Here is a 24829-nt window from a genome sequence, read left to right on the forward strand (position 1 = left end):
GCTACTGGCCTTGGAATTGCTTGCATAATGGTCAGTGTTTGGAAAGGAAGGTCAAAAGGCAATTTGACATTTTCTAAGCCTGTACTAAATGTTCTTGCCATACCAAAAAATAATTACAGCTGTGCAAATTGAATGGAATGCTAATTGACTTGCTCTTGGTAATCACTTCCCCATTTTCCTGTGTACCTCTATTCAATCCTCGCGTTGTATGTCATGAACATTTCTCCTTTCTTATTTGCCCAGCATAACTGAAGAAGATTAAGGAAAAAAGAACTTTAACAGCAGAGAAAAACACTGTGTCCCATTTCTGTCCAAATTACCTTCTGACAACATTTTCATCAAGCTCTCAATGTCCTTGAGCATAGGGGAGGTGTGGGCCCCAGGCCCTGAGTTACACATTCCACAAATATTCATCGAAGGTGCAGCTAACACCAGTGAGAAAAGAAATCTGACAAGAATCATATTAGCAGAATCAGAGAGAACATTCTGAGAACTTATAATGACAAGTCTAGGTGTTGTCACCCCCTACTTTCTTCCCAGCACGTACTTTCACTATTTACCTTCCAGTTAACAAGGGCCAGCTAGCACACTGCTGATAGAGAAACTTCCTCGACAGTCATGCAATGACACAGGTAGACAGCACAATAAGAGAGTGGCTGTCCAACCCAGTAAGAAGACGAAGAGAAAGCTGGGCAAACAATCTATAACAGAAAAAAAAGAACATTGAACCATAATTATTATAACCGGGCTTGAGTGGTATACATTTTAGTCTGACCACAGCTTATGAAAATCATACGTGGTTGCAAGGGGTAGCCATGAAAAATGGAGTTAAATAAAAAGAAAGTTCCATAGAGGTATATTTTCCGGTGGCTTGTGGATTTGAAATTTTTGTACCTATTTCTCTCTAGCACTCTAAAAACTGGTTGTGTCTCGATTCATCCCTTGTTTACTGCCGGGCTTGGACCTAGAACAGTGGAGAGCCTTTTTGTATGTTGAAAGACAGACACTAAGCCTCAGCTTCCCATACTGGAGAGGACAGCATGCTTCTCTGTGCAGCATGGAAATGGGCCTCTCACAGGGTTCCATGAGTAGGAGTCTCCTGGGCTACATTTGTGTCGAATAGACAGGCAGACCACATAAACAAGCTGAGACTATCTGAAGGTCTGAAGCTGAGAGAAGGATGTGGCTTTTGCATGTCTAGCTCGACAATGATGCCAGGAAGGCACAGAACAAAGGATGGTCTGGGGAGCAATCCTAAGGGACAGAGCCTGCTTGTGGCACCGGAAAAGATCTGTAATGCCACTGTCAAGTAACTTGGCTGCAGATCCTACTGAAGAGAAATCAGACTGCCAGTTGCTTTCTGGTCACCTGCTTTAATAGGGGGCAGAGATTTTCAGAGCTGATGGAACTGGAACTGTTCAAACTGGAACTGCCTTCTCAAAGAGCTCAGTGCCATCTCTTTGCACAGTGTCAGAAATGGACTCGTAGCCCTTCCCAGGAGACCAGCTTAGGCTTATTATCTGGAAGATTTGATTGAAATGCCTCACCAAACAACAGAATTCATTTATCAATTTGGGCATAATTATCTCTGGAGAATAAACATGGGCTCAATTTGCAAGGGAGGAATTGATCACATTTCTAGAACAGTAAGATCCAAATCAGATTGCTTTGGGCTTAAGGTCAGAGGATAGTATGAAGGAAATGATGAGTATGTAATTTTTCCCGAATACTTTTGGCTGTGTACAGAAAAATATACAAAACATAGGTACCCATTATCCAGTTTTTAATCTGAACTGTTAGCAACTTTTCATGTTAAGAAGAAACAGTTGTTGGGGCTGGAGCGATAGTACAGCGTGTAGAGCATTTGCCTTGCACGCAGCTGACCCGGGTTCGATTCTCAGCATCCCATATGGTCCCCTGAGCACCACCAGGAGTAATTCCTGAGTAGAAAGCCAGGAGTAACGCCTGTGCATTGCCAGGTGTTACCCAAAACGCCAAAAAAAAAACAGTTGTCAACAAGAAGATGAAGTTTCCCATGCAATTATTCTGAGCCCATCCCTCTGTCTCTCTCCCTCAGAGATAACCACAACCATGAGTTCATGTTTTTTTCATTTTTCATTGCCATATGTACTCTGTCAGTGTTCCTTAGGTCATACTTGTCATATTTTAATTATATAATTGTTTGTTGGATTTTTGAGTTTATAGGTCTGTTGCTTCCTCTTTGTAATTTAATTTGTGCCTTATGTATTTTCCCAAGTCACCTGTTTTTAAAAGTCTTTTTAGATTTGGTGTTGGACTACCCCTAGAAGTGCTCAGGGTTTCTTCCTGGCTCTGTGCCCAGGGATCACTCCTGTGGTAGTGGGGAGTGAATGTAGGTTGGCAACATGCAAGGCAAGTATCTACTCACTGGACTGTATGTCTGTGGTCCCATGTGTCCACCTTTTCAATATGCAGTTTTATTTTCTATGTGTGACACTCCATTTTTAGTGTAATAATATTTTATCTCAAAGAAAAATGTCTTACCGTCTATTATGTCTGTTTTACAATTGTTTCACTTTATTTTGATTAGAATTTGCACATACATAGGTTTCAGTACTTTGATTTTAACCTGCATTTTGTGTCTTTGGATGTGACTCACATATACATAGCAAAAAATTGTGTTTCTTGTTTATACTTTATATATATTTTTGGGTGTGTGTGTTTGTTTTGGGGGACACACCTGGCAATACTCAGGAATTATTCCTGGCTCAGTACTCAGGAATCACTCCTGGTGGTGCCCAGGGTACAATATGAATGCCAGAGATTGAACCCAGGTTGGCTACATGCAAAGCAAGAACCTAAGCAGCTATACTATCTCTTCAGCCCCTGTTTTAATGTGCTTTTTCTAATTTTATTTGCTATTTTCTATTCTTCTTATTTTCTCTCTTCTTGTCTTTAGTATCAAAGCATTTTTTTATATTTCCATTTGTTTTCCTCTCCTGTTTTATAAATTTTACAAGTTCTGCTGTCTTACCCCCCCCCCCGCCTTCCAAATAACGAAAGACTGGATTAACCCATATAGCCCCAGTCCCTTCCCATTCTAGTTGGTTTACTCTGATTATGGGTTCCATCTCATTTTATAGTCCTTGTGATTTATAAGGGTCATTGTTTAGCTTGTTCACAAGTGTGCTAACACTTGATCAGACTAATTTTTTACACTACATGAAGAACTTCTTTCAATAGCTCTGCCTGAAATTCATTCAATCTCATGTTCATTCAAAATGTTTTAGAGTTCCTGTTATCTCTCAGGAAGATTTATAGTTGACAGGGACATACCAAATGCCCCCACGGAGCTTATAGATGATAGAAGAAAACCAGAAGATTCATGATTTAATAATCATCATTTTAAGTGTAATTATTGTTGTGGATTGTTAGCTTATTTTCAGCAAATCCTTGTCAAAGTGTTGTGACTGCTTTTGTAAATCAGCCTATAGTTATCTCCATCCCCATCCTTTAAAAAAGACCAATTTTATGTCCTTTATCAGTTTCTAAGTAAGCAGCAAAGAGGCACATAAGCCTCAGTTGTATAGAGCATTAGGCTTGAGCTTGCTTCCCCTAAAGCTCTCTGCATTCAGAACCCAGGCTTGGCTAGACGCATTGACTCTTTGTATTTTCATGCTGTATCTAGTTCTGTTTAGTTCATGTGATCTAATTTACTCTCTGCTGAAGCCGAGCCCTTAAGGACCTTGGTGTTGTCTGTGGTAAGCTTCTTTCCTGGCATAGTCTCACTTTGTACCTATTGTCTGGATATAATAATTGATTAAGTCTCCTCGCTCTCAAGAGCGTTCCAGTTTAGACACTAAGTTATGTAATCACCCTATCCGTAGGCATTAATATCCTTGGTATGCTTGGAAGAAAGAGACAAGACAAATTGCTTATTTTGTGGAAGAATAGAGAAAAGGTTAGTTAGAGAGGAAGGCTCGGGCCAGTTTGTGAAGACCGTATGTTCTAGGGAAGGGAAGGATATTGGAACTTTATCCAAGTCTCAGTGGAAGCCATTAAAAGATTGTTCTTCAAAGAATTCTAAGCGTCTCTTATCTTTGCTTTATTTTTCCATGGTTACTTGGTCAGCCAAGGCTCTGGATAAGCTTTCTACTCAGATCTTGGCATTCATCTCTTAGTCATTCTCATGCTGCCAGAGCCTTTCCCTGATTTTACAACTCTGAATATTTCCAAGCTCTAGTTCCTAAAATGTTAATCCAGTACTTCTGTAGATTTCTGCCAAACACATAAGCAGTACCCACAGTCTTTTCGCAGGTAATGGGAGAAAACAATTTTGTTTTTTGGGTTTATATGGGGAGGCAGATAAACCCAGCAGTTCTCAAGGCTCTGCACTCAGGGATCACTCTCAACCCTGCTTCAGGGCCGCATGCAGTACCTACCGGGGATTGAACCTGGCTCGAGGCGTGTAGGGCAAATGCCTTCCCACTGTGCTATCGCTCCAGCCCCTTTGACCTACCTGCATTTGAAAAATCTGTCTCGGAGTCTGCCACATTGTTGTAGCGTAGTGGTCAGCCAGGATTTGGGGAGCATAGATACCCTGATTTGGAGACCTTCTTCCTTGGACACATTTTTTGTCACCCAGACCCCTAAAATTTTAGATTCTTTGCTACCTTAAAGCTAGTAAGACTGTGATACCCGCCGGGGGAAATCTAGGTTTGAAAGAGCACTTGTGGGAGAGGGAAGCCACAAAGTACTCACTTCCAGACTGTGCTTTGCTCTCCCGGAAGGTTAAAATTTCCTCAAGTGTTTGTTTTTGGCCTTTGAGCCGTACCATAGGATGCTCAGGGCAAAGTTTTGGCTCTGCATTCAGCATGAGGCTGGGGGCGGGGGGGCTGCTTTTGGGTGCTGGGTATTGATCCAGGTATCCAGGCCGGCCTGTGCAAGGTAAGTATGTTACCCCCTGGGCTGGCTCTCCAGCCCCTCCTTAAGTTTTTGTTTTCTTTGTGTTGCTTTTAAATTTTCTTTGGCTCCCTTCCTCTCTTTATCCCCTTATTGTGGAATGGCAGAGTCAAACGATTTTTGTGCTCTTAGTAAAACCTGGAACATTAATTCTAGTTTAATTTGTACTCAGATCAATGCATTTGGGAATGCCAGAGACATAATATTTGAGGTTCTCAAGGGACAATTATGGGATGTGGGGATGGAATCCAGGCTGGCCGCATGCAGTGCAAGCACCTTACCTGCCATACTATCTCTCTGGCCCCTCTATGTGTAGTTTTAATCTTATCTATCTGAAAGTTTTTCTTATTCATCGAAGATAATCTAATACTTACTTCCCAGACTTGTTGTTGTTTGGAGGCCACTCCTGTCTGTGTGCTCAGGGATCACTGCTGGTGTTGCCACGGGGACATGGTGGGATGCTAAGGTAAAACCCAGCTTGACTGAGTGTAAGGCAAATGCCCTGTTATCTTTCTGGTCCCTGGCCTTTGTGTTTAAGGGCTAGATGAAATGTGCCTTCCAATGCCAGGACTTTTCATTGCTAGTCAGTGCGTGGAGAGAGGCTGGGGGCAAGAAGGGGACTCTGGCCTTCTCAAGAGAGGGCCAAGGTGTTCCCGGTGACTTTCCCAAAGAAGATGCTGTCAACTCATCATCGTGCTGTTAATGCTGGGATGGTTCTATAGTCAGAACCATTTTCTGTCCTCACTGTGAATAGATTTGTTTCTCTGAGGGAATCGAACAACTTCATTACTGCATACAAGAGCTCCTCCCAGGGGCTCTCGTGGGCACTCTGCTCCAAAGCGCCTCTCTTCTTTTCTCCCTAGGAGTATACCATCGATGTGTTTTTCCGGCAGACCTGGCATGACGAAAGGCTGAAATTTGACGGACCCATGAAGATCCTTCCCCTGAACAATCTCCTGGCTAGCAAGATTTGGACCCCAGACACCTTTTTCCACAATGGCAAGAAATCGGTGGCTCATAACATGACCACACCGAACAAGCTGCTCCGGCTGGTGGACAACGGGACCCTTCTCTACACAATGAGGTCAGAGGGCCGGGGCGGGGGACGGGGACACTGCTCAATGCTCTTTGAGCCTTACAGGTTAAAAGTGCACAGCTAAGTATATATTTACTGACATGTTTACAGGAGAACGTACTAATGCATGTATTTTGTAGATAAACATACAAATAGAAAGTTGTACCTACAAACATTCTCAAATATAAAGTTTTATATATATATATACAGTCATGACATATGAATGTATGCATAATCAAATGTACATATAAACTAACACAAGTTGGGGCTGGAGCGATAGAACAGCGGGTAGGGTGTTTGCCTTGCAAGTGGCCTATCCAGGTTCGATTCCCAGCATCCCATATGGTCACTTGAGCACCACCGCAGTAATTTCTGAGTGCAGAGCTAGGAGTAACCCTGTGCATTACCGGGTATGACCTAAAAAGTAAAATAAATACATAAATAATTTTAAAAGTAAACTAACACAAGTTGTATATATATTTAAGAGCACTTAAATATACATAATAGAGTTGGGTTTGGAGAGACAACATACCAGGTAAGGCATTTGCCTTACATGTGCCTGATTTGGGTTCAAACCCTGGTACCACTTGTGGTCTCCTAGACATTGTCAAGAGTGATTCCTGAGCACACCAGGGTGTGGAGCCCCCTCGAGGATTCAGAGACTGACAGTCATTTGCACAGACTATATATAAATGCAGTAAACACTGTGGCAATCCAAATCAGCTAGAATTCACTGCAACAGCAATCTACCACTATGATGAAGTTCTGAGCACCAAATTAGATGATGATTGCTACTTTGGAAAGAAACATCTATGTGTGTATGTGTACAATTAAACCAAATAGATATTTAAAATTGCAACAACAATTTATTTTGACCTTATTGCCTGGGAATGCTGAATAGTTTGATATGAGTGAATTTACTAAATAAGTTCAAAATATCTTTTTATGCAATATACATAACAAATTCCTAGTTACATCTTCATAGAATGTATTTTATATTTTTCTACCCTCAAAGCATAAAGGCTTCATACATTTTCATAATTTTTCTATTTTGTATGGCATTGAGCATTTTGGTGTTGAATTTTGCTTTCAAAAAGAGTTATTTGAAAAACATTTCCATTCTATATGATTTTTTTTTGCTCCAACGCATTAAAATTTTCTTTCTGTTTCTGCTTTTGCTAGAACCTCTACTATCAGTTGTTGCTTGCTAAAGCCTCCCCCACCACATTTTTAAAGTTAATTTTTTTTAAATCACAGTGATAGACACAGTTACAAAGTTTTTCATGATTGGGTTTCAGTCATACAATGTTCCAACACCTGTCCCTCCAACAGTGTACATTTCCCACCACCAGTGTCCCAGTTTCCTTCCCATCATTCCCCCACAGCCTGCCTCTTAGGTAGGCACTTTTGTGTTCTCTCTCTCTCTCTCTCTCTCTCTCTTTTCTTCCTTCCCTTCCTCCTCCTTCTCTCCCTTCCTCCCCTTCACTTATTTCGGAGTTACAGTTTGCAATACAGGTATTGAAAGGTTATCAGTCATATCCCTTTATATACTTTCAAAACTCAGTTCCTGACAAAAATGATTATTTCCAATTATTATTGTCATACTCCCACAGAGCCTGGCAAGCTATCTGTGGCATACTAGATATGGCAAAAGCAGTAACAATGATGGTCCTCATTCTCCTGACCCTGAAAGAGCCCCCAATATGCCATTGGGCTACACTTCCAAGCGACAGGGATGAATAGAGACCTTACTGGCACCTGCTCAAGCAAATTGATGAACAATGGGGTGACAGTGAAAGTGACAGTGATTGTCATACTGGTCCCTTCTCTGTCCTAATTGCCCTTCGCTTCCCAGATACACCACATTAATGGGTGTCTGTCTTAAGTAGCTAAGTGTGTATTTATTGGATGGAAAGTGAGATCCTCAGAGCAAGCTCTAGGCTATTTCAGACATTTGGATTTGTTATTTTGTGCAATGAAATTCCGAGTAATGAGTGTCTGGCAGATATGTGATAACTATATGAAATACGCTTGCTATGTGACAGTTCTTTTTAATTTTAAGTTGGTGTTTGTGTTGACCTTTTCCCCTGAAGAACTTGGGATACAAAAAGATTAAAAGACAGAATGGTTACTCAGTGGATAATTATCAGAAAGAAATAAGTGGTAGAGTAGAATTGAAATGAGAATAAACAGTAAGAGCGAATAAGGGGGAACAGAAGTAGAGTGGATAGAAGTGGGGAGAACATGCATTGAGGAAGAGAACAATCATCTGACAATATCAACAGATGGAAATTAGGCATTTGTTGATTTCTCCCATTATTTCTTCACATATATACATATAATATGAGGATACAGGAAAGAGAGAATATAAGAGGAGAGGAAAAATATAGAAACATTAAGATGATAAAGGGGTAGCTGAAAGAAATTAAAGACGGGAGATGAAATAAAATAAATATAGAGACATTAAGAAGATAAAGGGGGAGATGAAAGAAAATTAAAATATAGAAAATAAATAAAATATTTAGAGTATCCTAGAAGCAGCCAGATCAGTTGTAGCTGAGAAATCCATGAATAAGAAGAAAGAAAAGAATTCATAGAGAAATAGGCATAGGGATCCTGGGTGAGGTGAGTAGGAGAAAGAGGGTATATGATAGAAGAAATTCCAATATAGTCATCCACTTATTTTTATAACCAAACCTATTTGTCCTCTAAGTACATACATGGCCTAAACTCAGTTCTGGGTTTGCAGACATAATAAGATGTCGCCTTTGTTCTCAAGACAATCACATTGATATAGGGACAGAGATTAACTGAAGTCATAAAGATAAGCAATGGGAAGGGTACAAAAATGCACATCCCACTTACCACAAGTGTCTCCAGTGAAGCCAACACTTAATTGTTCGGACTTTTATTAGCATTATTATTGGTATTTCTATTGATTTCTGAAGTTTTAGATAATTAGGGGCAGCCAAGAAAATTGGAGATTGAAAGTATTATTTGCACGCTTTTACAATGTTGTTGCTGGTCACGGCGAGATCTCATGATGTAGTATATAATGGTACATTTGTGGTCCGGTGATAACCAACCCTAGGTCTTTCTCATGTGAAATGGTTTAGTGGAGCTGTTAGAGCCATGAGAATGTTTAGGAATTGCTGTAGACTAGAGGATATGGGAAATATAAAATGTTTCCAGGGGATTTGTTTGAAAAAGAAAGGGAGGAGTAGTTGGAGCCATAAAACGGTGGTGAGGGCTCTTGCCTTGCATGCAGCGACCCAGGTTGAATCCCCGGCACCCCACAGGGTCCCCGAAACACAGCCAGGAATGATCCCAGAGCAAGATCCAGGAGTATTCCTGAGTTCTGTTGCATTTGACCCCAGAAATGAACAAATATTTTAAAAATAAACCCTCTACTCACTTTTCCCATCTTTCTAGTAACCAACCTAACCTTACAGTTGCTGACTTTTGGAGTGAAGAAAGTGGCATGTTAAAGCCAAAGTAAGTGTTATATATTTGTGAGGAAGCATAAGGGGCTGAGTAGAAACACAAAGATTGAACACACAGTAGAAATAGGCTTTTGTTGACATCAAGTTCCCCGAGTAAACCATAAGGGACCACCTGTCCAAACAACAGTGATGTTTTTGCCAGTAAAGAACAGGGTCACCTCTTGTCACACTGTCGTGAGACAGAACTTTTGAAAACAAAGAGAGGACAGAGAAGAAGCTTGACTGTTTATGACACAGATAGGGGAATTTTTAGATTACAGAGCATGAGTGGAGGAAAAAAGAAAAGAGACATGCTTGCAATTTAGTACAAAAAAAGAGAAGAATTTAAAGAGATAAGCACAGGGATGATTTGGGGGGAAAGCAGTGGGGTAAAGTAGATAGGAAGGGAGGAGAGGACGGACAGGATGTGGTAGGATAAGGGATAGAAGAGAAGCTAGATGCATGAGAGAGTGACAGGCAGTAAAGAAAAGGGACAGAAGGATGAGACGAGTAGCAGAGAAGAGTGAGTGAGTGAATGAAGGAATGAATGAGAGCCAGTTAACGAGAAGAAAAATATATTTGAGAAATTAAAAATAAGTAAATGATAGGATTAAATTTGTGGGAGAGTTATACACGAGAAAAGAAAGGAGTGGGGTGGTTGGGAATCTTGAAATCTGGAGAGGAGGGGAAAGATGAAGCAGATCAAAAGATTCACCTCCTGAAAACAAAGTGGGCAGATGGAAAGAAGAGGCCACTGGGCCATTCATTCCCATATGATTTCAACAAGAAAGCCAAGTTTGATCCAAAAAGAGCAGATGCAAATGCCCTAAGGGCGATTGCGAAGTACAGAATAACTCAGGACACCATTAGTATTTTCCTTTTTTTTTTTTTTTTTGCTTTTTGGGTCACACCCGGCGATGCTCAGAGGTTACTCCTGGCTCTGCACTCAGGAATTACCCCTGGCGGTGCTCAGGGGACCGACCATATGGGATGCTGGGAATCAAACCCAGGTTGGCCGCATGCAAGACAAACGCCCTACCCGCTGTGCTATTGCGCCAGCTCCACCATTAGTATTTTCTATGCATCACCTTTTGCCCAAGGAACTCCAGCATATAAACGGTCTCCATGTCAGTCATTGACTGATAATCACAGGCTTGTGTGATGGCAAAATGTTCATAACCCATTGGGTCAGTATAAGTCACTTCCTGGAGTAAACCACGGGGTAAGAAGCTAAGGGACAGACGCCCTTTGGAAGTTGGGGTGTCTGGTGAGTTCCTGTTTCCCCTCAGTGGTTGGGGTTTCACTGTGATTCCAGGAATGTGGGTCCTGAGGGAAATGCCAGATCAAAACTAAAAAGCGTGAATCTGATGATAGCACCATGCTTTATTCATCTAGCGACTTTATGGCCGAGAAAAAATATTTGCTTTATCATTCTGATAATAATGCTGCCGCTGTCTGTCTTGCAGACACATGAAAAGTGCAAATTGAAAAAGAAAGGTTTGAAAAGCACTTCTTAGTGTCCAGCAAGTTTTATTCTACAGCATTGGTGCTATTGTTTTAACTCTTAGAAACAGTATCTGGATTCCATGAGAAAACAAAAATCTGACCACCGATTATACGGGTTTTATAACTAGGGCAGTTTAGAACAAAGCCTTCCTGTGCCTCATCTCGGGGCCCCAAGACAACCATAAAAACGCAGGCCCAAGGTCATTACCTGCTATTTGCTGTGACAGCACACATATATACTAAATTGGAATGATACAGAGAAGGTGAATAGTCCAGCCTGAGATGATGCACAAAGTGATAAAGTTTTTTATTTTATTTTCCCAGACAGGGATAGATAGAGAAATTAATTTCTGTTCATGACAGTTATTGGTGAAGATGTGGGTAAATGTGTTCATTTTCTCCTCTGTGCCTATTTCCCATAAATGTGGTATGAGGCGCTAAAAGTTTCTATTATTCTGAATGGGAAGTAGAAGAACTTACTGAATTTAACTTGATTTTATCCTTGACTTGTATCATTCATTCAACGTATCTCTGAGTGCTTATGATGTTTGACGTATTGAGCTATACACATATAAACCAGACCCAACTCACGTCCCCTATGACCTTGAAGCCTTCTTCTGCTTAACGCTGCCATTGTGGGTAGACAGAATCCTATTTCCAAGAGCCCTTAACTTGAGCAAGGTGAAAACTGCAATGGAATTACAGGGCAGGGAGCATCCAAAGTAATTCGAAGTATAAAGGAATTGCTTCCCTTGTTTGTTGAGCTGGGAGTGAATGCGAGTATGTACCAAACAGGGAAAGGGTGAGGTTCAGGAGGTGATCCCAAGCAAAGGCAGCAGCATGCATGAACACAGGGACTCATGAAGTGACATCATACACTGGAAAAATTCTTGTCTCTTTTTGTAGCTTCATTACCTAGTTCTTCCAAAGTATTTCTTGAGTTGTTAATGGGATCCGAATTGTAATATTGTCCTTAAGTATAAAACGGTGAGCGGAGTAGCTGTGGGGGTCTTCCTTCACATACCTGGCATGCTTGTGGTAAAACCACTGGTGACAATCAATTTGAATATATGCCATTATCAGGAATTACATTCCAGGTACAGGAAAAGTTGGCAGATTTTCCAAGCAGATCACTTTTAAAGTGCCTCCAAAGGTATGCACGTACCTAGGCTATTGCAAATAGTACTGTAATAAACAGAGCTCGGCATAAATCTTCATGAAATAATGCTTTTGCATTCTCGGGGAGGCTACCAAGAAGTGGAACTGCTGGCTCATATGGAAGTTCTTTTGTAATTGTTTGAGATGCTGTTAGACTGTTTTCTGTAGTCTGAACTAAATGACATTTCACCAAGGCCCCTGGTGGCTCTGCTTCTGTCTGACTCTTGACATGGGCCCTTCTCAGTGGTGAGACATGGTATCTCATTGTCATCTTCAGTTGAATTTCTCTGGTTTTCATTTCTTCGAGGAAGAAATATACATTCAGATCTTTCCTTGTTTCTTTTTTTTGGGTGAGTTTATGTATTATTTTGTTGTTGAGCTTTCTGAGTGCTTTAAATAAGATGGTAATTAGCTGGTATCAGATCTATGGTGTTTAAATATATTCTTCAGTAGAGTGTCTTTTATTTTGGAGTTCATTTCTTTCACAGTTCAGAAATCATTTTGTTTGATGTAGGCATGAAACTAAATCATTGATGATCTAGTTCTGAGATCAATGTCATGGAGAGTTCTGCCTGTATTTACTTTGATGTATTTTAGTGGTTCAGATCTAAAACCAAGATCTTTAATCTATTATGAATTAACTTTTGTGTATGATGTAAAAGAGAGCCCAGTTCCAGATTTTCTAAATGACTAACCATTTTCATAACACTGTTGAAGAAGCTTCCGTTGTGCCACTTAATGTGCCTATCACCTTGTTAAAAATTCACTGTCCATACATCTGAGTGTTTACCTCTGTTTTCTCGATTCTTCTAGTCCCTTGATGCTAGAGTTTGCCTTCATTCCAGTCCTTCACAGTTTTAATCACTATAACTTTATAGTATAGTTTAAAGACATGGAATGTGATGCCTCTCATCTTTTTGTGGCAGTTGCTTTGGTTATTAGGGGAGTTATATGGCTCTGTATAAATTTTAGTGGTGTTTATCCCATATCCTTGAAGAATGTCTTTGAAATTTTGCTGGGGATTGTATAGAATCTGTATAGTGCTTTGAATAGGATAGTAATTTTAATGTTCTATCAACTCATGAACAGGGAATACATTTTCAGTTTCTTTTGTCTTCTATGTCTTTAAATAGTGAATACTAGTTTTCACCTTCTTTGTAAATTTGTGCTTGATTTTTTGTATACAATCATAACTGAATTTGCTTGCAATTGATTTATCTTCTAAATCAGCTTTCTTGGGCCCCAGAATATTCTAAGGGAGCCACTGGTGAAAATCACATGAACACTGGATCTTGACATGTGGCCAAGGGACCAACAGTTTGGACAAGGGGTACACAAGAAGGAACCAAAGTGAAACGGGGGCACAGTTAGAGAAAGATTGAGAATTACTGCCACTGCCAGGGGGACTCAAAGACCTACCATGGCACGAAACATTCTGTTGATTTTTTGTTTTGTTTTACTTTTAAGATTTTTTTATTGAATCACTGTGAGGTAGACCTTTACAATGCTGTTCATGATTAGGTTTCAGTCATACAGTGTTCCAACAACACCCACCAGTGTAAATTTCCCAGCACCAGTGTCCCCAGTTTACCCCCCTTACCCCCCACTTGCCTCTATGGCAGGCACTTCTCTCTCACTCTCTGTCTCTCTCTTCCTCCCTCTCTCTCTCCCTCTCCCTTTCTCCCTCTCTCCTTTTGGTTTGACATATAGATGCTGAAAAGTTATGTATATCCCTTTACTTACTTTTAACACTCAGTTCTTATCCAGTATGATAATTCCCAATTATTATTGTCATACTGGTCCCTTCTCTCTTACCTACCCTGTACAACCCCCCCCTTAACAAACACACACACTTGTGATAGATTCTAACTATTGACCAGTCCTCCTAGCCCCTGTTTTCTCTGACCTTGGATATTAGTCTTCTACTATATATTTTTATATACCACAAATGAGTGCAGTCATTCTATGTCTGTCCCTCTCCTCCTGACTCATTTCACTCAGCATGATACTCTCCAGTGTCCATCCATTTATAGGCAAATTTCATGGCTTCATTTTTCCTAACAGCTGTGTAGTATTCCATTGTGTAGATGTGCCTGCCATAGTTTCTTTGCCCATTCGTCCTGTCTCGGGCACTCATGTTGTTTCCAAATTTTTGCTATGATGAATAGTACTGCAGTGAACATAAGAATGCAGATAGTATTTCTGCTATATGTTTTTGAGCCCCCAGGATATATTCCCAGAAGTGGTATTGCTGGGTCAATTGGAAGTGCCTGAGACATTTTGAAAATGCTAAACTAGTGACTTCTCTCCACACTTTTCCCCTTTCCAAAATATCTGTTTCTTGTTCTCTGTTGCCTTTTTCTGTTCACATCCCAATCTTCTCCATATTGGGCATGTATACAGGGAGCGTCTCTATGCCCTCTCTCCTCCTCACTGTTGTACCATGTCTCATGAGCACACAGTTTGTGGCCTGCTGAAAACCAACTAGTTTCCACTCTTTGCTTGGGTCTTCCACACTCTTCTATGACTCAGAAATGGAAACTGTTATCCCTGCCCCAAAAACCTCCCAGTGTGCGGCCAAAGATTTGACCTAAGCATAGAGCAGGAGTGTCTGTAAAGGGTAGGGAACTGGCAGCTGTTCATCAGTTTCATTTTCTTCTCCCAGCCTTCCTTTACAGTGAGACATGCCCACTTCTAGTCCAGGAAATAGCAGTAGAGATAATCAAGACCTGGTCTATAAGTGATCCTTCAGATAATTTCCTTTGTTCTTGTAGGTTATATGCAACTTCTCAACTACTGTTTTCTATTTTTCATGAGGAATTTCTCCAAACAGATCTGCTATTTGTCCTTTTTCCTCAATACCCCTCATTGTCATGGACACTGCCAGTTCCGCACAGCTTATTCACTCTTCCACATTCAATAGCAATGTTAACACACTGATGACTTTTCCTAAACCTTAGTACTTCCAAGTTTCGAGGGGTCTTCTTATTAGAAGCATTCAGACAATAGCCTGACCCAAAACACTTCCAATCAGCACCAAGTACAATTGTTGCTGCTTCTTGAAGATACTGTAATTCAGATCCTACTTCAAAAGGATCTTTTTCACTTGGGGAAAAAAAAGCAATAGTTGAGTTTAGGCCTACTTCATATGGAGAATGTCCTTTATTGTTTTTCAAGCATTCCATTCAGGATCAGTTTAGTAGGGAGAATAGTGATTTTGAATACCTTTTATGAAAATTAGAAAAATTTTAGATAGCAACTTTCCTAGGGTAGTTGTCGTTAGCATTATTGCGAAGTATCATGGCTTATACGAAAAGGCACCTTTCCATTGTCCTTGGCTGTATCCAGCCTACCTTCCACTCTTCTCCCAGAGTAGTCTATCAAAAATGCAGATCTATTTGTCTCATTTCCTCCCACAAACTCTTCAGTGGATTGTCATAATACAAATTCTGCTATCTACTGCCACATGTAATTTTCTCTGTGGTACAGTCAACCACTGTAATTTCTTCACTGCCTCCCCTCCATCCCACATATCTCTGTCTCACTTTCCTTCTCTGTCTTTTTTTCTTCCTCTCTTTCACACACACTCTTTCCATATTCCTTAACCTAAGTAAGAGACATTCTGCCTGCTTCTCCCAGTCTCCAGAAGCCCAGGAGTCATGCCCATAAACCACCTCCTGCTGGGGCCAGATAATCTCCTCATCGGCCACTGTCCAGAACTCATGGCTGCTTCTCTCGGAAAGGAGCACAAAATGACACCCCCATATCCATGCCACAGGACTTGGACTTCGTGCCAGGCTATTTTCACTCGGGATGCTTTGGGTGGGGGGCAGGTGAGAACCCTCCCCACCCCAAGGGACCCAGCACCAGCAGCCAACCTCCACAACCAAATTGCCGCCACACTCCATGCCACTTTCCACCTGCTCGGGCCGAGCTTCACGTATGAGTGAACATATTCCTAAACCACATAATAAGACACTCCCTACTCATTTTTCATAATTACCACATCATATTTGATTGGAGTCAAGATGGTGCCAATGCTGCCTAAACCCCTCATACTCTCCCAAACCCAGCTCACAGTCTTGCCTTAGACAACACGCAGGTCAGCACGCCAGGCATGGGATTGTACGCATGATCCCTGCTGGAACTCTAAGCATGATTCCTGATGGACAGTGCCAGCTGTTTTTCAAGATTTGGACAGAATGGTGTCGGCAGGGCATGGAATAAACCACAGCGGCGGCCACAGCATCACCACCTGCCCCAGCTGGGCCGAGTTGCAGCACCATTGGACGTAGAGCAGAGCCATGGTGGCAGTGCGTGCAGTGGCTCATCCACTGTGGGGTGCTGTCAGCCAACTAATGGGTGACCTGGGACTTGGTACAGGTGTTCGACCTGGCACAGACCCTCCACAATAGGGTCCTGCTCTGCCAGCTGCTCAATAACCTCCGGGTGCAGTCCATCAACCTCAAGGAGATCAACCTGAGGCCACAGATGTCCCAGGTGCTGCCCAGAGATGCAGGCAGGTGCGTGTTTGTCAGTGTGCAGATTGTTACAGCATGCCAGTCAACCAAAAGCTTATATTTGGTAGACTGGGAACACCTGTAAAGGTGATTAGAGGCCACCCCAAAAGCTTCTGTCTTTCTCGGAAAGCCCGGCAAGCTACCGAGAGTATCCTGTCCTCACAGCAGAGCCTGGCAAGCCACCGGTAGCATACTCGACATGCCAAAAACAGTAACAACTATGGTCCTCATCCCCCTGATCCTGAAAGATTTCCCAATTCGCCATTGGGCTGCACTACCATGCGACAGGGATGAATGGAGACATTACTGGTGCTCACTTGAGCAAATTGATGAACAAGGGATGACAGTGATACAGTGAATTTAATTGTACATATATTATTTATTTCATTGAGGAATCAGGATTTGCAGTAATATCAAGATCAACATTTTAGACTTGCTCTGCCACTGCATTTTACACACTAGTACAGTGCCATACCCCCACCCCCAACTGTCTCTAAGGTCCCTTCTATCGCCACCTGACCCCAAACACCTATTGGGGTTTTAGATCTGATCAAGGCTTATTTCCTCTACTCATTGTTTATCCTCGTTCCTTCTTTTTTGATTGGTTTGTTTTTGGTTTTGTTTGGGGGTCATGCCTAGCAAGGCTCAGGGGTTACTTCTGGCTCTGGACTAAGAAATCACTTCTGAAAGTGTTCAAGGGACTATATAAGATGCCAGGAATTGGATATTGAACCTAGGTGGGCCATGTGCAAGGCAAATGCCCTACCCACTGCACTGTTGCTCCAGCCCCTATTCCCTTGCTCTCTTTACTTCACATAAATGAGAGCATCAGTATTTGTCTTTCTTCTCTGACTTACTTCACTTAGCTTGATGTCCTTTAGTTTGATCCAAGTTGCAGCAAAATACAAAATTTCATCTTAGACTTGAGTAGTGTCCATTGTACATATGTATGATTTATGTACATATATATGTATTTATATATGTGCCACAGCTTTTTTATCCACTCGTCTGTCATCAGTCAATGGTGTTGTCAATAGATGCAGATTAAGTATTAATGAAATTCAACGTGCATTTATGATTGAGATAGGGATTAGATAAGAATAGAAGGAATGTACATCAATATAGTAAAAGTTATCTCTCTTAAATGTGCAACTAATATACCTGGCATTCCAAATAAAAGCCTTTCCTCTAAGATTGGGCACAAGAAAAGGATGGCCATTTTCACAATATCTATTCAGTGTAATATTAGCATTCCTAACCATAGCAATTAGGAAGTTTTTAATGGGGAGTTTCAAATCAGTTTAAAATAATATTACTATTTTCAATAATATTCAAATTCAAAAATTATCTAATTTTTTGCTGCTTACAGATCATATGATACTATGCATAGAAAATCCTAAGGGCTGCCAAAAAATTCCTAGAAACAATAAAGTACTACAGTTACGAAGCAGATGACAAAATGAATGCAAAAAAATCTGTCGCATTTATATGCAAACAATGATGGAGACGGATTTTTCACAACATTTTTCTGACTGTGAAAGCCCTCTCCTACCCTCTGCACCCCTAATCTCATGCTGTGACCCCCATTTGTGTGATTTTTACCTGCGCCCTCTTGGAATATACCGAGGTCCCATAGCAGCATCTGCCCCAGCTTGAGGAACATTGCTCCCCATGTCTTGGGAAAGAAGATAAAGTTGTGCAATAAAGGTTACTTGAGCCTTCCCCTGTCATGCCAGCGGCATATGCCTTCAGACACTTGTCATGTTTTTCACGTGTCTAGTTTGTGGAAATCTTGATATGTACAATCCCACGTTATAATGGCTGCACCGAAGTTTCAGTAGAGTTGATGTCACACTAGTGCTTGCCTGAGTTACCACAGAAATCCAAGTCGTTCCTCTGTGGAAGTAACTTCTGCCCACTTTGTCCTGTTGCTTTCTCTCCAGGAACAGAGTAGGTAGTGAAGGTTAGCACAAGTCACAGGTGACCATGGCAAGTTGAGGGGCACAGGTCTTGTTTGTAACTTGGACTTCGAGGGCCTCTGTCCATTGAATCCATGGTTTTCAGTGTGTGATTTGTGTTCAGTTACAGGGTAGAAGTATCTTCCGTTTAGTATGCATTTCTTGAGGCCACGTTCTTTGCACCAAGTTAAGGGAGATTCACTGTCCTGACCAGGCTGCATGCCTTTGATTTATAGTCAGCTCACTTTTGTTTATATACTTATTCTGTCCAAAAGATCAGTTGTTTGGAAGGTATGTTTGTGCCACATTTCAGGACTCCCCCTTCTCCTCTCTCTTCCTCTTTTAGTTGGAGAGCACTTGCACTTGAGTCTTCATTATAACCCCTGCCCTTGGAATGGCTAGGAGCCAGTTGCTAGTTGCATAGGACTCCAGGTAGTGATGATGGTTTTGTTCCACAAAGACTGTTGCTGGAATGGCTTTGGCTCTGGGGGGTTCCACCGCTAGCTCTGTATTCATTAAGTGGCTCCCAGAAGTGAGAGTAGCTCATCTGGGACGCTGAGAAAGTGCCCAGTGAGGTGAGAGGCAAGTAACAGTGCGAGTTCTCACTCACAGATTATGCTGTGGCTTCACATGGCGGTGCCCCTTCCCCTTCGAGAGCTCGAGTCCTAGCAGGAGAGAAGGGACACATCATTCCCTGTGTTCTAATGAGTATTGGGCTTTCGCAGAGAGCCCACAAGAAAGGACTGCTAGCTCCAAATTGAAGGTTTCATTCTAATTCCAGGCATGAGCCTAGCCATGGGAGGACTCCATAGGGAATCTTGCATTTGAGCTGGAGGGAGAGAAGGAAGAAAATCTCACGTATGTTTCATTTGTGCTGTCTGCAAGAAGAAATCAGAGTCTTGGAAGAAAGAATTATCTTTGTGCTCAATGCCAAAAGCTCATCTCCAGACAGACTGTGTTGGAAATCTCATTGTAATGCAAGGGTGATTTACAACCTCTCAGAAAGGTTGCTCTAGAGAGGGGTCGAGGGAGGTGCAGAACCCCTGAAACCTGGACCCAAGCCGGTGTGGGAAAGGAATTGACCAGGAGCGAGATGGTCTAGGCAGCACAAAGGCAGTTGATGGAAGCTGGTCAGCCTGATGCAGGGGAGGCCTGCTTTCAAAGTGAGATCCATCAAGCTTTCTTCAGGGACACTTTTGATCTGGGCTATGTCAGGTGGGAAACTTTCTATAGATCAGTTAGTCCTGGAAGAGGCAAACAGGAGATGCAGACCCAATTTGGAGGGAAAGTAACTTGTTTATCAAATACTCTAAGCCAGTCACATAAAAAGGATGAGATGCGTGTCATAATTTGGATCAACTACGAAATGTTCTAAGGCAATCGTATGAAGATCATAAAATATTTTTACCCTATCCTTGGAAGCAAATAGTATGGTCAATTCCAGAATTTAAAAGACAGAGGCATAAAATGTGTCTTGCTGGGCCAAATGGACAAGGCAGGGGTGCCTAGGCCAGTTCTAGAAACCGGGGGGTCATATGAAGCAACAGCCGCAAAACAGGTGAGCCCCAGGCCACAGCTGCCCACCTTAGCTACGAGGGTCTCAGCCTCCAAGGCCCTTGAAATGAGACTGAAGCTGCCATGTTTTAGTGGGCTTCGGCTAGACCCATGCATTCTAAAGAACACGACTATTCAGGGTGCTAACCCTAGACACAGTGAGACAGTGTGTTCAAGGGAAATGGACTTAATATTCTTGTGTGTGGCCAAAGCCTGGCCTAGCGCAGCCGTGGCACGATGGACAAGTCATTTTCTTCTTGTCTCCTCACTGTGTGTTTCTGGAGAATGGGCCTGACTACACCCGGCTTGCCTCTCTCACAGAGATGTTTGTTAACTCAAGGAAAAAGTAGATTGACCTGCAACTCCCCTTGAGATGTTAACTTTGAGCTTTATTCCCTCTGGAGAAGCCAGTATTCTCTCTTGAAAACATTACCATTTTTCTCTTTCTCACCCTTCCTAACTTTTTAAGTAAGTTTGTCTAAATAAAATAATTTTACTTAGGGGCTGGAGCAATAGAACAGTGGATAGGGCTCTTGCCTTGCACGTGGCCAACTTGTGTTCAATCCCCAGCACCCCATATGGTCCTGAGGGCTGAGCCAGGAGTAACCTTCTGAGCATCACTGGGTGTGGCCCACCCCCTTCCAGATCGCGCCCCCCCCAAAAATAGGAGATAAATATTTTTTAGCTTAATGGAAAGTTTCCTTTCAGAGAACTGAAAAAATGGTGTAGAAGGCAAGAAGAATCAATAGGAGAAAAATCAAAATATGAACAAGAGGAAACTAGAAAAGACCTTATTGGCTGGGACCTTGTTTGGAACAAGGAGGAATGGTGGAAAGGCCGGGTTTCACATCATCCAAGTTTGGGTTTGTTGCTATGTCCCTCTGGCGAGAACAACTCCGTATTAGGCAATGTTCTGGAAAGTGAATTCTGCAGTGTGAGGGAGGAAGTTATTTGTCCAGAGGGCTCTTGGGTTTTCGCGATCTGGAGAGCTCATAGCTGTGGGACGCATTCAGAGCTTCACAGAGAAGGTAATATTTGAGCCAAAACAAAAAGGAGGCTTGTCACACATAGAAAGAGGAAGGATCATTTCTTCGGTGGGGGACGCCAGAGTCCATCTAACTCTGGGCTTTGTGGCACTGTCACTCGAGGCAGAATCAGCTCCAGATTGGGCCTAGAAAGTGATTTAACAGTACGAAGGACCGAGTTTTTTGTCTAGGGAGCTTTTGAGTTTTTGTGAGCTTACGTGCTCACTATTCCTGTGAAAAATGGTCATAAAAGCACCTCACGAACGTTAATATTTGAGCAAGACTGAATGGAAACGTGTTGCACGTAGGAAGGGGTTAGGGCATCTGGGGGTGGTGGGGAGCGCCAGCAGATACAAAGGCGTGGAAGCGGGAGAGTGTCTCTGGGCAAGGGCAGGGGCCAGGAGAGCTGGGCAAAATGGCATTGCCACAAATGAGGCAGAAGCTTCATGTGGGAGGTTAGTGCTCAAATCGAAACGTGCTGCCTGGAAAGGCTGGAGACAGTGGGAAGGCGCCGTCTTTGCTGCTAGTGAGCCTTAATGAGAGAGCTGCAGACAGCTGCGCTTCTGGTGACTCATGTGCTGCTGTGCCTGGCGTTTGCTGGAGGTTGATTTCAAGTGACTCATCCTGTACTGGATGACTCTTCACAATTTGCACCTAAGTCCAATATCCTGCCCTTTACTGAGATTTTAGAAATAACCTGTCTGTACCTCTGTGACTCCCAAAGTAACATTTTCGTTTTACCCCTTGGTGCTTCGAAAGAACATTCTTAACAACAGCAGGGCCCAATGTTCCACTTCTAAAAGGCCAAGGTACATTTTGCCACAGCAAGGTACATAACCAACTCTAGAAGCTTGATTTCCTGTTTTGTTTAAGCTGCTTCTTCCTGTTTTGCTGTCTTGATTGCCTCACTGAACAAAGGAGACACGGACTAGACAAATTTAGATCTCTAACCTTTATTTCGTTTTTATTTTTATTGAATCACTGTGAAATAGTTACAAGCTTTCATGTTTGGGTTACAATCACACAATTATCAAACACCCATCCCTCCATCAATGCACATTCCCCACCACCAATATCCCCGGTATTCCCCCCTTTGTCATCCTCCCCTGCCTCCGTGGCAGACAATATTCCGCATACTCTCTATACTTTTGGGCATTACGGCTTGCAACACAGACACTGAGAGGCCATCATGTTTAGTCCATTATCTACTTTCGGCACACATCTCCCATCCCAATTTCATTTTCCAGACTTCACTTTCTTAGTGATCCCTTCTCTATTCCATCTGCCTTCTCTCCTCTGCTCGTGAAGCAGGCTTCCAGCTATGGGCAATCCTCCTGGCTCTTGTATCTACTGTCCTTGACTGTCAGCCTTATGTGATGTTATTATATACTTTATTCTATACTCCACAAATGAGTACAGTCCTTCTATGTCTGTCCCTCTCTTTCTGACTCATTTCACTTAGCATGATACTCTCCATGTCTATCCATTTATAAATGGATAAGCAAATTTCATGACTTCATCTCTCCTAACAGCTGCATAGTATTCCATTGTGTAGATGTACCAATGTTTCTTTAACCAGTCATCTGTTCTAGGGCACTTGGGTTGTTTCCAGATTTTGGCTATTGTGAACAGTGCTGCTGTGAATATATAGGTACAGATGTCATTTCTACTGTACTTTTTTGCATCCTCGGGATATATGCCCAGAAGTGGTATTGGTGGTCATATGGATGCTCAATTTCTAGTTTTTGAAGGACTGTCCATATTGTTTTCCAGAAAGGCTGGACCAGTCAGCATTCCCACCAAGAGTGAAAGAGTGTCCCTTTTTCCCTACATCCACACCAGCACTGGTTGCTTTTGTTCTTTTGAATGTGTTTCAGTCTCTGTGGTGTGAGATGATATCTCATTGTTGTTTTGATTTACATCTACCTGATGACTAGCAATGTGGAGCATTTTTTTTTCATGTGCTTAGATCTCTAACCTTTAGGGCTTTAACTAGTTATGGAACTTTTCCTTCACTTCTGGTTTTCAAAATTTCCATCTATAGCCCTAATTAAAACAGTGTTATTGAACATGCAAAAATATAGCAATAATTTGATATTTTTTTCCGGGAGGCAGTTGTTAAGACTTAGGTAATTTGGGCCAGTGAGATAGTAGAGATGTAAAGGTACTTACCTTGCATGAAGCCAACTCTGGTTCGATTCCTAGCCCCACATATTGTCCCCCAAACCCCACCTGGAGTAAGCCCTGAGCAGTGCTGGGTGTGGCCCCCAAACAAACACACAAACAAGAATTACATAACTCAAAGCTGGGAAATGTTTGTGCATGTTTCTGCCTGTCAAGCTGGTTGTCAGAGGGGGTAGGAAGAAAGGAAACTGGGGACACTGGTGGTGGGATTGGTGATAATACATTGTATGTCTAAAACTCAGGTATCAATAACTTTATACAATGCAGTTCTTTAATAATAAAATTATTTTTAAAAGGAGATTGTATTTTTTAATAGGAGACTGAAACTTTGTATGCACTAAATTGTAGTAAGTAGAATTAAATTTTTTTGTCACATCCAGTGGTGCGCAGAACTTATTCCTGTTTCTGCACTCAGGGATGACTTCTGGCAGGAATTGGGCACTTTATGGGGTGATGAGGTTCCAATCCGGGTCAGCTGTTTATGCAAGGCAATTGCCCTTACTGTTCTATCACTCCAATCAACTCCCCATTCATAGAATCTTTTATGAAATGGATATTCAAATAGATTCCTCATTTTCATTTGCAAACTTGATCGTTTTCTTAATTTTTGTATAGTAAGACTTAATTATATGTATTTGATACAAATTATTTTTTAAATGGAATTAACATGAGCTACACAGTTACAAAGCCGATCATGGTCGAGTTTCAGTCCTACAGTGCTCCAACACCCATTCCTCCACTGGTGTTGATACAAATTCTTTATCAATATATGACTCACAAATATACTCACCTACTTTATGACCATATAATTTTATTTATATAAGAAAGTAAGCTATATTTTAAAGAGATAATGTTAAATTTTGATTATATATGTATGTATGTTTATATATATGTATATATACATGTATCTCCATGCTTTTGTTGTCTTACTTGCTTGACTCAAAATCACGAAAATTTTACTTTGATTCCTTTTAGAAGTTTTGATTTAAACTTTTGTCTGTGACACATTGGATTTGATTTTTGCTAATGATATGAAATAAGGTTTATGTTGATTTTTTAGGTAAATATCAGGTTCTCTCAGCACCATTTATTGAAAAACCCTTCATTCTTCACTGAACTTGGTACCTTGGTCAAAAACCAATTTACCACACATTTATTTTTTGATTTTTAATTTTTTTTTATTGAATCACCATGTGGATTTTTTAATTCTTTTTCTTTTTTAAAAAAATAAATTTATACTTTTAAATTAAATCACAGTGAGATACACAGTTACAAAGTTGCTCATAGTTGGATTTTATCATTGTCCATTTCCTGCCACCAGTTTCCAGTTTCCCCTCCCTCCACCACCACCCCACTTCTATGGCAGGGACTCTTTCTCTTTCTATATCTGTCTCCCCCAGCCCTCTCCCTTTGGGTATTATTGTTT

At 41.6% G+C, this 24829-nt stretch overlaps 1 protein-coding gene across 1 annotated transcript in view; it reads left to right on the forward strand.

Moving 5' to 3' along the window:
* The window catches only part of GABRA3 (gamma-aminobutyric acid type A receptor subunit alpha3), a 230157-nt gene that overhangs the window by 116890 nt on the left and 88438 nt on the right, over nt 1-24829 (forward strand). Inside the window, exon 5 of the mRNA XM_055122007.1 lies at nt 5805-6025. Coding sequence (XP_054977982.1) covers nt 5805-6025 — 221 coding nt within the window. The remainder of the gene's footprint in view (nt 1-5804; nt 6026-24829) is intronic.

The sequence above is a fragment of the Sorex araneus genome, chromosome X (assembly GCF_027595985.1).
Source record: "Sorex araneus isolate mSorAra2 chromosome X, mSorAra2.pri, whole genome shotgun sequence".
Lineage (NCBI taxonomy): Eukaryota > Metazoa > Chordata > Mammalia > Eulipotyphla > Soricidae > Sorex > Sorex araneus.